General features: G+C 49.1%; 1 protein-coding gene across 1 annotated transcript; it reads left to right on the top strand.

Moving 5' to 3' along the window:
* Window positions 1–3,420: 3,420 nt before the first annotated feature.
* Window positions 3,421–3,822, top strand: PtA15_2A646 (uncharacterized protein; the record flags this gene model as incomplete). Its single annotated transcript, XM_053166687.1, has 1 exon — window positions 3,421–3,822. One exon carries the CDS (start codon window positions 3,421–3,423, stop codon window positions 3,820–3,822), a length of 402 nt encoding a protein of 133 aa, XP_053017884.1.
* Window positions 3,823–12,143: the final 8,321 nt, after the last annotated feature.

Genomic DNA, 12,143 nt, shown 5'->3' with positions numbered 1-12,143 from the left:
AGGACTCATACCTCTTGATAACCGGCGCGGACCGGTCATCAGTCACACCTCCCGATGACCGGTGTGTACCGGTCAACAAGGGGAGGTGCTACTCTTGATGACTGGTCTTTACCGGTATGGCGTTCCGTCCGGTGCTAGGCCGGCGGCAGCGCTGGGAGGGGAAAAGTGCCTTGGGGGCTGCCCTCAAGAATGGTCCTGATGTGAGACGAGTGTGATCGAAATTGATAGCTGGGAAGTGGTTTTGGAGGGAACAACAAAGGTTGGATCTTTGTTGGCGGTTGTTGTTGGAAGTTGTATTGCGCAATGAAATCGGGAAATGGATCGGAAAAAGATCGAGGATCAAATAAATTTCTTGATAGCCGCCTTGGATCAGAGCAGATGCTATGGCCTCCTATCCTCCAAGTTCGCCTGGAACTTGGATTCCTGGAGGCCTGTCACAAGCATGTCATCATCTCCTCGCGCGCCGTGCGCGCGCACACACCAAAAAACAACAGAAAAGAAGAAAGAAAACACAACACTCAAAAAAAAAGAAACCAAAAGCAGGCAAATATAGAAGACATGATAAATGGAAGAGTGAGAGGAGAAAATAATCCAGAAATAAGAACACTGACAGAGAAGAAAGAAGAGGGAAGCAGAGCTAGAAGAAACAAAACAAGCCAATCAAACAAACAAATAAACCCACAGATAAACTGTGTTAGGACCAAGAAATGTAAGGATAAGTGAATGAGAAGGGAGACAGTGGAAAAGATTTGAGAGAGGTGGATTGGAAATGAGAAATAGGATGGAGGAGGAGGAGGGAACTGAGAGGGCTTGAGAAGGTAATCTTGAGTCTTGAGCATCTTGGAACCGGGGTCTTGATCTTGAAGGTTGATCTTGACGATTGACTACAATTTTGACCACCACACCGGTCATCGAGGGCACTCCCACCTCTCAATGACCGGCGCGGACCGGTCATCAGTCACACCTCCCGATGACCGGCACAGACCGGTCATCAAGAGGACTCACACCTCTCGATGACCGGTCACCACCGGTCATTGAGAGGACTCACACCTCTTGATGACCGGTCATCACCGGTCATCAAGGTGAGTCACATTTCTTGATGACCGGTCAGACCGGTCATCAAGAGTAATAACACCTCTCGATGACCGGTGCGTACCAGTCATTGAGGGGAGGTGCTACTCTCAATGACCGGTCGGTCTGACCGGTAATCGAGAGGAGATGTTACTCCCCTCGATGACCGGCACAGACCGGTCATTGAGAGATGTGACTCACCTTGATGACCGGTCATCACCGGTCATTGAGTGTTACTACCCTCGATGACCGGTCTGACCGGTCATTGAGTGGTGTGAGCTGGTGTGAGCACTCTCAATGACCAGTCTGTGCCGGTCACCGAGGGGTGTAGCACCTCCTCTTGATGACCGGTCAGACCGAATGGTCATTGAGAGTAGCACCTACCCTTGATGACTGGTACACACCGGTCATCCAGAGGAGGTGTTATTCCCCTCGATGACCGGTCTGACCGGTCATCAAGGGATGTGACTCACCTCGATGACCGGTGATGACTGGTCATTGAGAGGTGTTATTACCCTTGCTGACCGGACTGACCGATCATCGAGAGGTGTGAGCCCTCTCGATGACCGGTCATCACCGGTCATCGAGAGGAGGTGTTATTAGCCTTGATGACCGGTGTGACCAATTATTGAGGTGTGAGTCCCCTTGATGACCGGTCTGTGTCGGTCATTGGGAGGTGTGACCGGTCCGCGCCGGTCATCGAGAGGTGTGAGTCCCCTCGGTGACCGGCACAGACCGGTCATCAAGAGGAGATGTTACTCGCCTTGATGACCGGCACAGACCGGTCATCAAGAGGTGTGATTTCTGTGATTTCCCTCAATGACCGGCGGTCCGGTACAGACTGGTCATTGAGAGGAGATATTAATCCGCTCAATGCCAGTCTGTACCGGTCATGGATATCAGGAGGATCAAGTGGGGTGTGTTTGTACATAGCCCAGTTGAAGTTGTAGGCACTCCAGCTCTGGCTGGAGTGCACAGTACTGCACTCCCCTTTTGAGGAGGAGAAATATCAGGAATGGAGTGCTGGGGGAATGCACTCCAATCTGATGGAGTGAGACTCATGGGCACTCATTACATTTCCTGGCCACTGGAGTTCTTTGTGGTGCACTCCAAAGAGTCTTGAGTCCCCGGTTCTGCACTCCAATTGACTTGGAGTACTCTAGTCTGTACTCCAACAATCATTGGAGTGCACACTCCATACACTCACTTTTGGAGTGCTTTTGGGATTTGTTTGGAGTGCATTTAGGCTGACCCATTTTTTTTATAATATTAATCCAAAAAATAAGCTCCCCCTGCCCCGATAACCCACCCCGGGGAATTTTGATTGAAGGGGATCAAGCGGGAACTGGCGAGTTCCCCCCTGTCCATGCAAGCAGAGAGTGGGAAGGCTCGTGGAGATCGGGACTGAGCCCGGGTCAATGTCATGCGCAGTACACAAACGCCCGGTATATAACATCGACGCTCAGGGTGATGGTTGTTGCAAAGGGTACCCCATCACCTCTTTCCCCTTGCAGATCTCAGAGCCCTCTTTCCCCTTGCAGATCTCAGAGCCCTCTTTCCCATCTTGGGTTAGCAGTTTTTCAGGCACCTCCCACCCGCCCTTTCTAGCAAACTTTGCACTTCCTTACACGGGGTCTTGGGGCTTTCAGCTGAACCCATACTCCCTCTGTAAGAGCACACAGTCCACACATTTTCCTCTGGTCGAGGCGTTGCGGGGAAGAATGGAAATTTCCTCCCCCGCAAGCCTCTCTTCCCTGGTGGATATCACTCGCGTTGGAGTTTTTGCTCTCTCTTATTGAGTAAAGATCACTCATAGTATGCCACCGTTTGTTCTGTTGGAACAGCCTGGAAGAGAAGAGCCATCCTCGCTCACATCAACGGCAAAATTCAAAAGGGTCTGACTCAGACAAGAGTTATAAGGGCCTCCCCTACCCGTCGGAATGGACTCAAACGGAGTTGCAATGGAATGCGAATCATAGGGCGTTCTACATCGCACTTTGCAATGTGTACGGCATGGGATTGTTTGCGGCAAGGTTGCTTGCGCACAAAGAACACTGCGATGCTATAGCTTACGGAGGTCACGGGCTCATGACGGCGATGCGCTACAACATGGCCATCAGAATGACAGCTTTTGTGCACAGGATCCCATCAAAGGACGGTATAGCCATACAAGACATTTCAGTACATCAGTTGTTGGTGGTGGATCAGTGTTACACAGTTGCAAGGACTTTCCATGAGGAAGGTTGGACCAAAAATTTGTACGCGACCGGCCATTGCACTAACAATCCAGAGACGGGCAAGCCTTATGTGCCGGGGGCTCTTTGCCCTTTCGGTTTGGGCAAATCAGATATGGTTAATGTACCGGGCTCCTTCTCTCAATACGGGATCCAGTATGGGCATGGCAAACCTTCTCACGCTTTGCATTACGGTTCTCAACAACACTATGAACACAATCCTGATTTCTTGTACGGTAACAGTCCCTTTTCCACCGGCGGTCCCAATTTTCAAGAAGCGATGCAACCGGGCCGAGTTCATAACCGTGGCTTTCCTCCGGAATTTCATAGATCTTTCACGGCACTGAACTTCTACCGTCCAGCTGGGAGCGGTTTCCATTCCTCTTCACCTTATGGCAAATCTAGGAAGCGTTTCAGAGGCCATAATGGGCCGCCAAGAAACTTTGTGGACGACAGACCCCCCAGATCAAATGCGGCGAGTGGTGCGGCAGGCCCTAGTAACGCGCAGAAGAAGTAGGTTGCCACCCTCCACATCCCCTCCCACGTTCCCTTTTTGCTCCTTTTCTGGTTCTTCTACTCGGAAAAGGGCTGCCCTCATACCTTCTGCGCGATTGTAGGGGGTTTTGGCAGTGGATCGTGATTGTGGGGGCCTTCATTCTCTGGTTTTTCAGATCCCTTTGGTGATCTGATTTTGTGTTTTCATATTTTGTCCTTGTTGATTGCCTTGGTAGTATCCACTGTTGGTTTCTTTCACACACTTCAAGGATAATTAAATTTCCCAAAAAAAATACTCAAAGTTTGAGGTTGGGAAAATCATTGAAAAAAAATCACTCTGTACTGAAAAAAAATGCAAACTGAGCGTGCTCAGCCAAAAAAATAAAAATGTGTCAGACTGAGTAAAAAACAATGGGGCACATTTTTGGGGTGATTTGTTGGACGGGCCTGCACAAGGCCCGCATGGGCCCCTAACAGGCCCGTTGGGCCCATTGAAAAAGTAGTGTTTGTTTGGAATTCCGATGCTCTGCTAAAATGTGAAATGGGTCAAACTGAATAAAAAACATGGGGGTACATTTTTGGGGAGATTTTTTGGACAGGCCTGAATGAGGCCCACATGGCCCCCACAAAGCCCACTGGGCCCATTGAAAGAGTAGCATTGGTTAAGAAAGCATATGCTCAGCTAAGAAATAAAATGTGTCAGACTGAGTAAAAACCCTAGGGGCACATTGTTGGGGAGGCTTTTTGGAGGGGCCTGAATCAGGCCCGTATGGGCCAACAGGGTTCCAAGTAAAAGGAAAGGGCCTGGACATACATTCTGTGAGTGCAAAAATGTCATACAGATGTCAGTAGCCCTTCAATATCTTCTGTTGATTAGTGGTCAATTGGTGCTGTTCTGAAACATCATATGGGCATTCTTAACCAAGACTACTTCTGGGTTGGCCAAACCAGCTTTGAGTGGGCCCTGACGGGCCTGATGCAGGTCTGTCAATAAGCCCTCCCCAAAAGTGTGGCCCATGTTTTTTACTCAGGTTGACACATTTTTGTTTCTTAGAGCATCCACCCTTGTTGCGGTAAATCTTTAGGTAGCCAGCAAGTACATTTTTGGGGAGATTTTTTGGGCGGGCCTGAATGAGGCCCACATGGCCCCAAAAAAGCCCACTGGGCCCATTGAAAGAGTAGCTTTGGTCAAGAATGCCTATGCTCAGCTAAGAGCATCCACCCTTGTCTCTGTAAACCCGCTCTTTAAGGCAGATTTACAGAGTATGTAAGCGATTTTCCACCCCCGTGCCCTCTTTAGGGCTCTTTAGCTAAGTAGTTGTTTGGAAAATCTTCAAGGCTCGCTAGATTTACCAACAGCTACAGAGCCTCTGTAAGGAAAAATTTGACGAGCCTCCCAACCCTCACCAAACACAAGTACATACTACCCAAACATGCCAACACCCACCCCCCACCCCCCACCAAATAAAAAATAAAAAACAATAATATACATACAATATACATTACACTTTGACTCACCGGTCATTGATTGACCAGTCATGGATCAACCGGTCATCAATGGGATGACTGGTCATTGATCAACCGTTCATCAATGGGATGACCAGTCATTGATTGACCGGTCGTCAATGGGATGACCGGTCATCAATCAACCGGCCAATGATAGGATGGCCAGACCAGTCCTTAATCAAGCGGTCATTGGTCAACCGGTCATCAATGGGATGACCAGTCATTGATCAACCGGTCAATGATAGCAATCAACCGGTCAATGATAGCAATCAACCGGTCAATGATAGGATGGCGGGACATTGATAGACCGGTCATTGGAATATAGGATGACCGGACATTGATATGGTGACTGGTCATTGAATGATCCATCATCAATAGACCCGTCCTCAATGGGATGACCAGTCATCAGATAGTACGACCAGTCATCAGGATGACCTAGTTGAAATGATGACTGGTCTTCAGTAGAGGTCATTGGCCTATATTCTTATGAATATGTGGACTGTGTTGTGCTTAAATACATACATACATATTTATGTAGACACAAGGGTGGCGGCGGTGTCTTTATCTAAATATGTGTAGCCTACCGAGCCGCTATCTAGAGATGAGGGTGGGTTTTTTCTTTAGCCAAGCAACCAAGCCTTGCGGGACCCCCATGTTTTTTATTCAGTTTGACCCATTTCACATTTTAGCAGAGCATTGGAATTCCAAACAAATGCTACTTTTTCAATGGGCCCAACGGGCCTGTCAGGGGCCCATGCGGGCCTTGTGCAGGCCTGTCCAACAAATCACCCCAAAAATGTGCCCCATTGTTTTTTACTCAGTCTGACACATTTTTATTTTTTTGGCTGAGCACGCTCAGTTTGCATTTTTTTTCAGTACAGAGTGATTTTTTTTCAACAATTTTCCCAACCTCAAACTTTGAGTATTTTTTTTGGGAAATTTAATTATCCTTGAAGTGACAGTTGGTTGCTACGGTTTCCCAAACTTTTTCCAGTTTTGTCTAAAGCGTTATCATTATATAACATGATCCCTTTGTTGGTAATACAAGATCCTCACCATTTGTTTGACTTAATTTGTCTTAATTACACAGAGTCAATACAGTTTTGTGGCCATTGGCCGTATCGTGCAAAATGAATATATCCTGGCCTCCTCCCCGAGTTGTCCAGTATTCTGGCCGGTTTTGCAACCGGTTTTGATCAAGGCATTCCGGTTCACTGAGATGGTTCACACATGAAAACCATTTCTCAGCGGTAGAGGCAAGAGAAAAGTGTAAGGACTCTGAATAGGAGTCCTTCACTGATCTAGGGGAGAGTGGCTCGAAGGTGGCACGAGGCTCGAAGCAGCTCTAGTTCACGGGGCTGGTATTTCAAGTGAGAGGAAAGAACTAGCCGGGAGAGATGTGGGAGCAGGGATCTCTCAGTACATGATGGGTTTTGAAGGAGGAATAGAGAGGGAAAAGGAAACAACGAGATAAAGAGGAATGTGCTCGCTTACCTAGCCGGGAGAGATGTGGGAGCAGGGATCTCTGCCGGCTAGGACGTGGAGGGAGGCACAGGTTGATGTAGCCTAGGTGCTGTGACATCTCCTTGTGAAACCCCGCGATGTGCGGGGGCTTCACAGTCTCCCCCCCTATAAGAAACAAGGAGGGTTCAGGTCGAAAACCGTTGTTGATGGTCTGGGGGCTCCTGGGGTAGTCGAGTGTCGGCGGGTCGGGGAAAAAGGAGGAAGGAAGAAGGAAACACGGGGAAGGGGTGTGAAGGGGAATGGGGATCGGGGTTGGGGGGGCTGGGGGAGGTGGCCGTGAGGGCCGACTTTGAAAAGTTGGACTTGAAGGGCGTCGAGGGGGGCATTTAAGGGTCCGGAGAGCTGTCAAAGGCGGATCGCGTAAGCATCGCCCCGCATGCAATCGATGAAAGCTGCGGGGAGGGACAGGGACATACCTGTCCCCAGCTGGGTCCTCAGAGAGGAGGTCCCCAAGGAGGGACCCGCAGCGGAAGGTAATCTGATCGTCCGGAATGAGCTCGTCGTCGCTGAGGGGGAGGGAGCCTTTGGTGATGGTTGCCGCGTCCGGGTCGCCCGCCAATGCCGCTAATTCGTGTTCGGTGTGGATTTCTTCAAGAGGGTTATCATAGCCGAGGAGGGAGGCCTCCGCTTGGCCATCAATCTGGGCTACACAGGAGGCCGAGAGCTTGTCCAGGTCAGCGGCCGCCTCGGATAACGCCGCCACTCCAGCTGGGCGACCAGTGGGTTTTCCTGCACCGCCTCGGTTGGCCGCTTGTCCCTTGGTCCACGCATTGGGCACGATGTAGTTGTTTGGCCTGGGAGGGGTGACGAAAGAGGGAGGGACTTCTACTTGGGTTCAATCGATTGGGCCGGGGCACGCCCCTACGGGGCTGCCGCAGTGTTTCTTGCAGAAATGGCATTTCCCAATGCTGTCGAGGTAGGAATTGATTCGCCAAAGGTGATCCTCGTTGATCCCACGACCCCCTCCTGTTTGATTGTGGGCGGTTGGAGTGGGGCGCAGTCGAAGGGCGGATTCCTTGATAAGGCTGATGTAAAACCCGCTGGTGCGGCTTTCGAATTCCCCGTACTTGAAGCCGGTGCTCACGAGGGCTCGATGGTCGCTAATCTTTACTTGAAGGAGGTCAGGCAGCCCAAAGGTGACTGCCTCAGCGAGGTCAAAGTCGTCAAGAGTGTGTTTGTCAAAGTTGAGAAGGGATTGGATCGTTCTGGCGCGGGTGCTGAATTCGAGGAATGTCTTGGTCTCCGCCATCTTGAGTTGGTTGACGCTGCGTTTGAGTTCGGTGTGCCACTCGGTTGGGAGCGCGAATTCAAAGAGACGAGCTCTAAACTTGTCCCATGTCTTGCCAGCGTATTTTGGTGACTCGTTGGCGTAGAAGGAGAGCAGGTTGGTTTCGGCGATGAGCCCGCCGAGAATTAGGCGTTTGTTGTCCGCGTGAGTGACGTCTTTCATGGCATAGAAAATTTGGACCCCTTGGATCCATCGAAGGAAAGGTTCCACGTCTTGGAACAGTCCTTTAAAGGCGGGGCCGTCGGAGACCCTAAACTTTTGGAGGTCGATGCGACCTGAGGCCAGTCGAGGGGTCGACTCGTCCTTGACGATGCTTGTAGCGTTGTGTGACTCAAGAGCTTGGAAGCGGGCGGCGCTCGGTTCTTGGTCGGCTCTAGCTTGCTCATGGGCGGCCTTGACATCCGCCCGGGCTTGCTTCTGGACAGCTTGTAGGTCGGCACGGGCTTGCGCAATGGCCTCTTGAGCGATCCGCTGAGCTTTGGAGACTTGGGTCTGGGTGGCCAGAAGTTGTTTCGCCGTGTTCTGTTGGATGATCATGATCGCATTCAGCAGCTCGGTCGATGACATGGCCCCGGGGTCATCTGCCGGGGGCTGGTTGGAAGAGCTGGACGGGAAGTTCATCGAGGTCGTGACTGATAGGAGATGATCCAAAGGCGAGGACGTGTCTTCGGGGCCTGGGGTGGGTTCCAAGTTCGAGGGAGGTAAGGATGGTTGGGCAGCTTCTAGTCGGGACCGCTTGCGGATTTCCCGAGCGAGCTTCTCAGGGTCGGTGATTGGGATGAGGGGTTTGGTATTCGATTGCCGGGTGCTCATAAAAGAAAGGTGGCGACGGAGTCGAAGACTAAGATGTGGATCCTTTGATGGTTCAGAAGGGAAGGAAGGAAGAGAAGAGGTCTTTGGTGGCAGGGAAGGGAAAAAAAAAGGGAGCCTAAAGAAGGCGTAAGAGGAAGGCGATCGACAAGGTGAAGACTCGGAAGGCTGGTCTTTTTCTTTGAGAATTTTTTTTTTTCGTTTTCGTTCTTTTGCTTTGCTGGGAGTGAATCGAGAGGAGTCAATTCGAGGTGAACTAGAAAAAAAAAGTGTAAGGACTCTGAATAGGAGTCCTTCACTGATCTAGGGGAGAGTGGCTCGAAGGTGGCACGAGGCTCGAAGCAGCTCTAGTTCACGGGGCTGGTATTTCAAGTGAGAGGAAAGAACTAGCCGGGAGAGATGTGGGAGCAGGGATCTCTCAGTACATGATGGGTTTTGAAGGAGGAATAGAGAGGGAAAAGGAAACAACGAGATAAAGAGGAATGTGCTTGCTTACCTAGCCGGGAGAGATGTGTGAGCAGGGATCTCTGCCGGCTAGGACGTGGAGGGAGGCACGGGTTGATGTAGCCTAGGTGCTGTGACATCTCCTTGTGAAACCCCGCGATGTGCGGGGGCTTCACAAAAAGTTCCAAAAATCCATTGCTTTGGAAGTAGAGTCAAAGCGCATGTTTGGACCCTTTACTCATGAAGAAGTTGCGGCAAAGTTTCCATTTTTTCGGACGAGTCCTTTAGGATTGGTAATGAACGCTGTGGTGCTCCATTCCAAACCATAAGCAGTATTTTATTATCTTCTTTTACATATATTCATCATTACATTGCCTATTACCTCATCAACCCTTCACAAATACCTCATTATTATTGCATATTCAGATTTTACGCCAAATTTCACCTATAGTCACTCATACATAGTACCCCCTTATCTTCAATGGTTCAGTAGTTATAAAGGATATAAGACTTACAGAAACCCTACATTCTTCATTAGTTACAATACTCATTTCATTAGTAACTTACTTGAATCATTTCATTACATTCTTTTTACAGATATATTCTCACATACTAAACCCTTTACATACTTTACTCATTATGTACTATGCCTATTGTACACATTACATCATTGGATCTGTGCTTACCTCTTTCAGTAGTGCTCATTATTACAAGTTGTTACTATGTTCACATCACTTTCCCCCATTTGTACAATCTTTTATTCCCATAGCCAGAACCTTTCCCCATTTGTAAAACCTTCATTCCCATAGCCAGAATTCCTCATTGTCTGTGCTCATTCTCCCTTCATATAAGAACTGTCCTTCCCCCCTCACTTGTACCTTATGCAGAATTTTATACAGAATTTTAGATACAGAAATTATAGTACCCATTCTCATCAACCCATTGCCATTGAATCATTTCCAATTGCTTTCCCCCTTCAACCATTGCCCAACCCTCTCATCCTCAGTAGCCAAGCAGTAGTTAAAGCTCATAGTACTAGCTCCTAAGATCAAGTAGAAATCAGCCACACCTTTTCTTTCTTTTTCTTAGTGTTACTCTCATCCCCTCAGCATTAGGCAGGAAGGCAGCCTCATCAGCACCCTTGCATAGCTTACATTAGTACTAGTGTTGCTATCCATCTCCCTTCCAAGCTCTATTCCCCCCTTTGAGTAGATCCACAACGCGGATGGCAAGATGAGGCCAATCAACAATCTTTCTTACCCTTGGAACGTGAGCGAGACCCCCTCAGTAAACTCCTTTGTGGACAAGGCAGATTTCAGCACCACATGGGACAACTTCCAGGTGGTATCCTGCTTTTTAAAGCAGCAAGTAGAACCAGTGGAGCTTGCAATCTTTGATTGGGAAAAGGCTTATTGCCAAATCCCGAAAAAACCGTTGCAGTGGCCCTTCTTAATGGTCAAGGATTTTGACGGCGGCCTCTACATCAACACTAGAATAACGTTTGGGGGGGTAGCGGGTTGCGGATCTTTTGGGCAGCCAGCAGATGCTTGGATGAGATTAATGGAATTCAAGTTTGATGTGATAAAAATATTCAGTTGGGTAGACGACAATATGTTTGTCAAGACGCGGGCCTCAATTTGCAAAATTACGGACGTGGTTGACCGCTTGATACGTTTAGGTGTGGCTACTAACAAGGATAAATGTTCTAAATTTGCCGACAAACAAAAGTACATTGGATTTATTTGGAACGGAAATAGTGAAAATTTTGGAGAAACTAAAGTTCATTTCTCATTAGACTCTTGCAACTACGTTTGTAACTACAGGATCATTAATAAGTAGCATTTTTCTCTATGTACCTAAAGGCAGGTCGAGAGTGGCCTGATGGCTATGGAGATGAGTGGGATGAGTTGGATGGGTGAGGAGCACTGCGTCTGCGCTGCTTATCGCTAGCTATATGGTTGATCTACACGACGGGCAGAGCTCATGTCTCAGTCAGTCCCTGGAGCTCATCTAGCGTTCTCTTTCTGGTTGCTGTTGCTTACGCTGGTGACAACGGTTTATTGGAATAAACGTTCTTTGTCCTGACGGAATGGTTCCGCTGCGGTTCTGTCTGTTTGCGCGAGCGCTGTTCTCGGTCAGCTCGGCTTCTGCATCTTTACGGTCTAGGGAGCTGCTCCAGTACTTACGGTGGTCTATGTCTTCCGTAATTCTGTTGAGCAGCTCGTGCCTGGTCTGTGTGCCGAGTCGTTCCGCAAGAGTTCTGAGAAAGGACAAGATTTAGTCAGTATGCTGCTTGAATCTGTCTGTCTCTGACCTCGGGAACGTACAAGGTTCTGGGGTTTGTTTGGGCGTTTCGCTTGTTCTTGGCCGTTGCGTTTGTTGCTTCGGCTGGGGCTGTTTGCGTTCGACGTGGCGATACGCATAAGCTTTCTGACTGGCCTGTTAGGGCTGCGGGTCTGGGCTTGGGAAAAAGGGGCTTACCCTTATCTCCGGCTGGGTCTGTTTTGGTTTCTAACCGCGCTAGCTTCCTGGCTGGTTGCTGCGGGTCTGGGCGTGTATTCCTACAAATAGGAAGTCGGTCCGCCTCCCGGACAACAAGTTGAAAGAGTGGATAAATCAAATCAAGTCCTTTCTAGAGCCAAAGGCCGGATTCAAGTTCAAGGAGGTAGAAGTTCTGGCTGGGCATCTGAACCACACCTCTTACGTACTACCTCAGCTTAGATGCTATTTGCGGGGTTTGTATTGGTGGATGACACAATGGAAGTGTATGT

Source organism: Puccinia triticina, chromosome 2A (genome assembly GCF_026914185.1).
Source record: "Puccinia triticina chromosome 2A, complete sequence".
Classification (NCBI taxonomy): domain Eukaryota; kingdom Fungi; phylum Basidiomycota; class Pucciniomycetes; order Pucciniales; family Pucciniaceae; genus Puccinia; species Puccinia triticina.
This window is presented reverse-complemented; position numbering and strand designations above follow the sequence as displayed.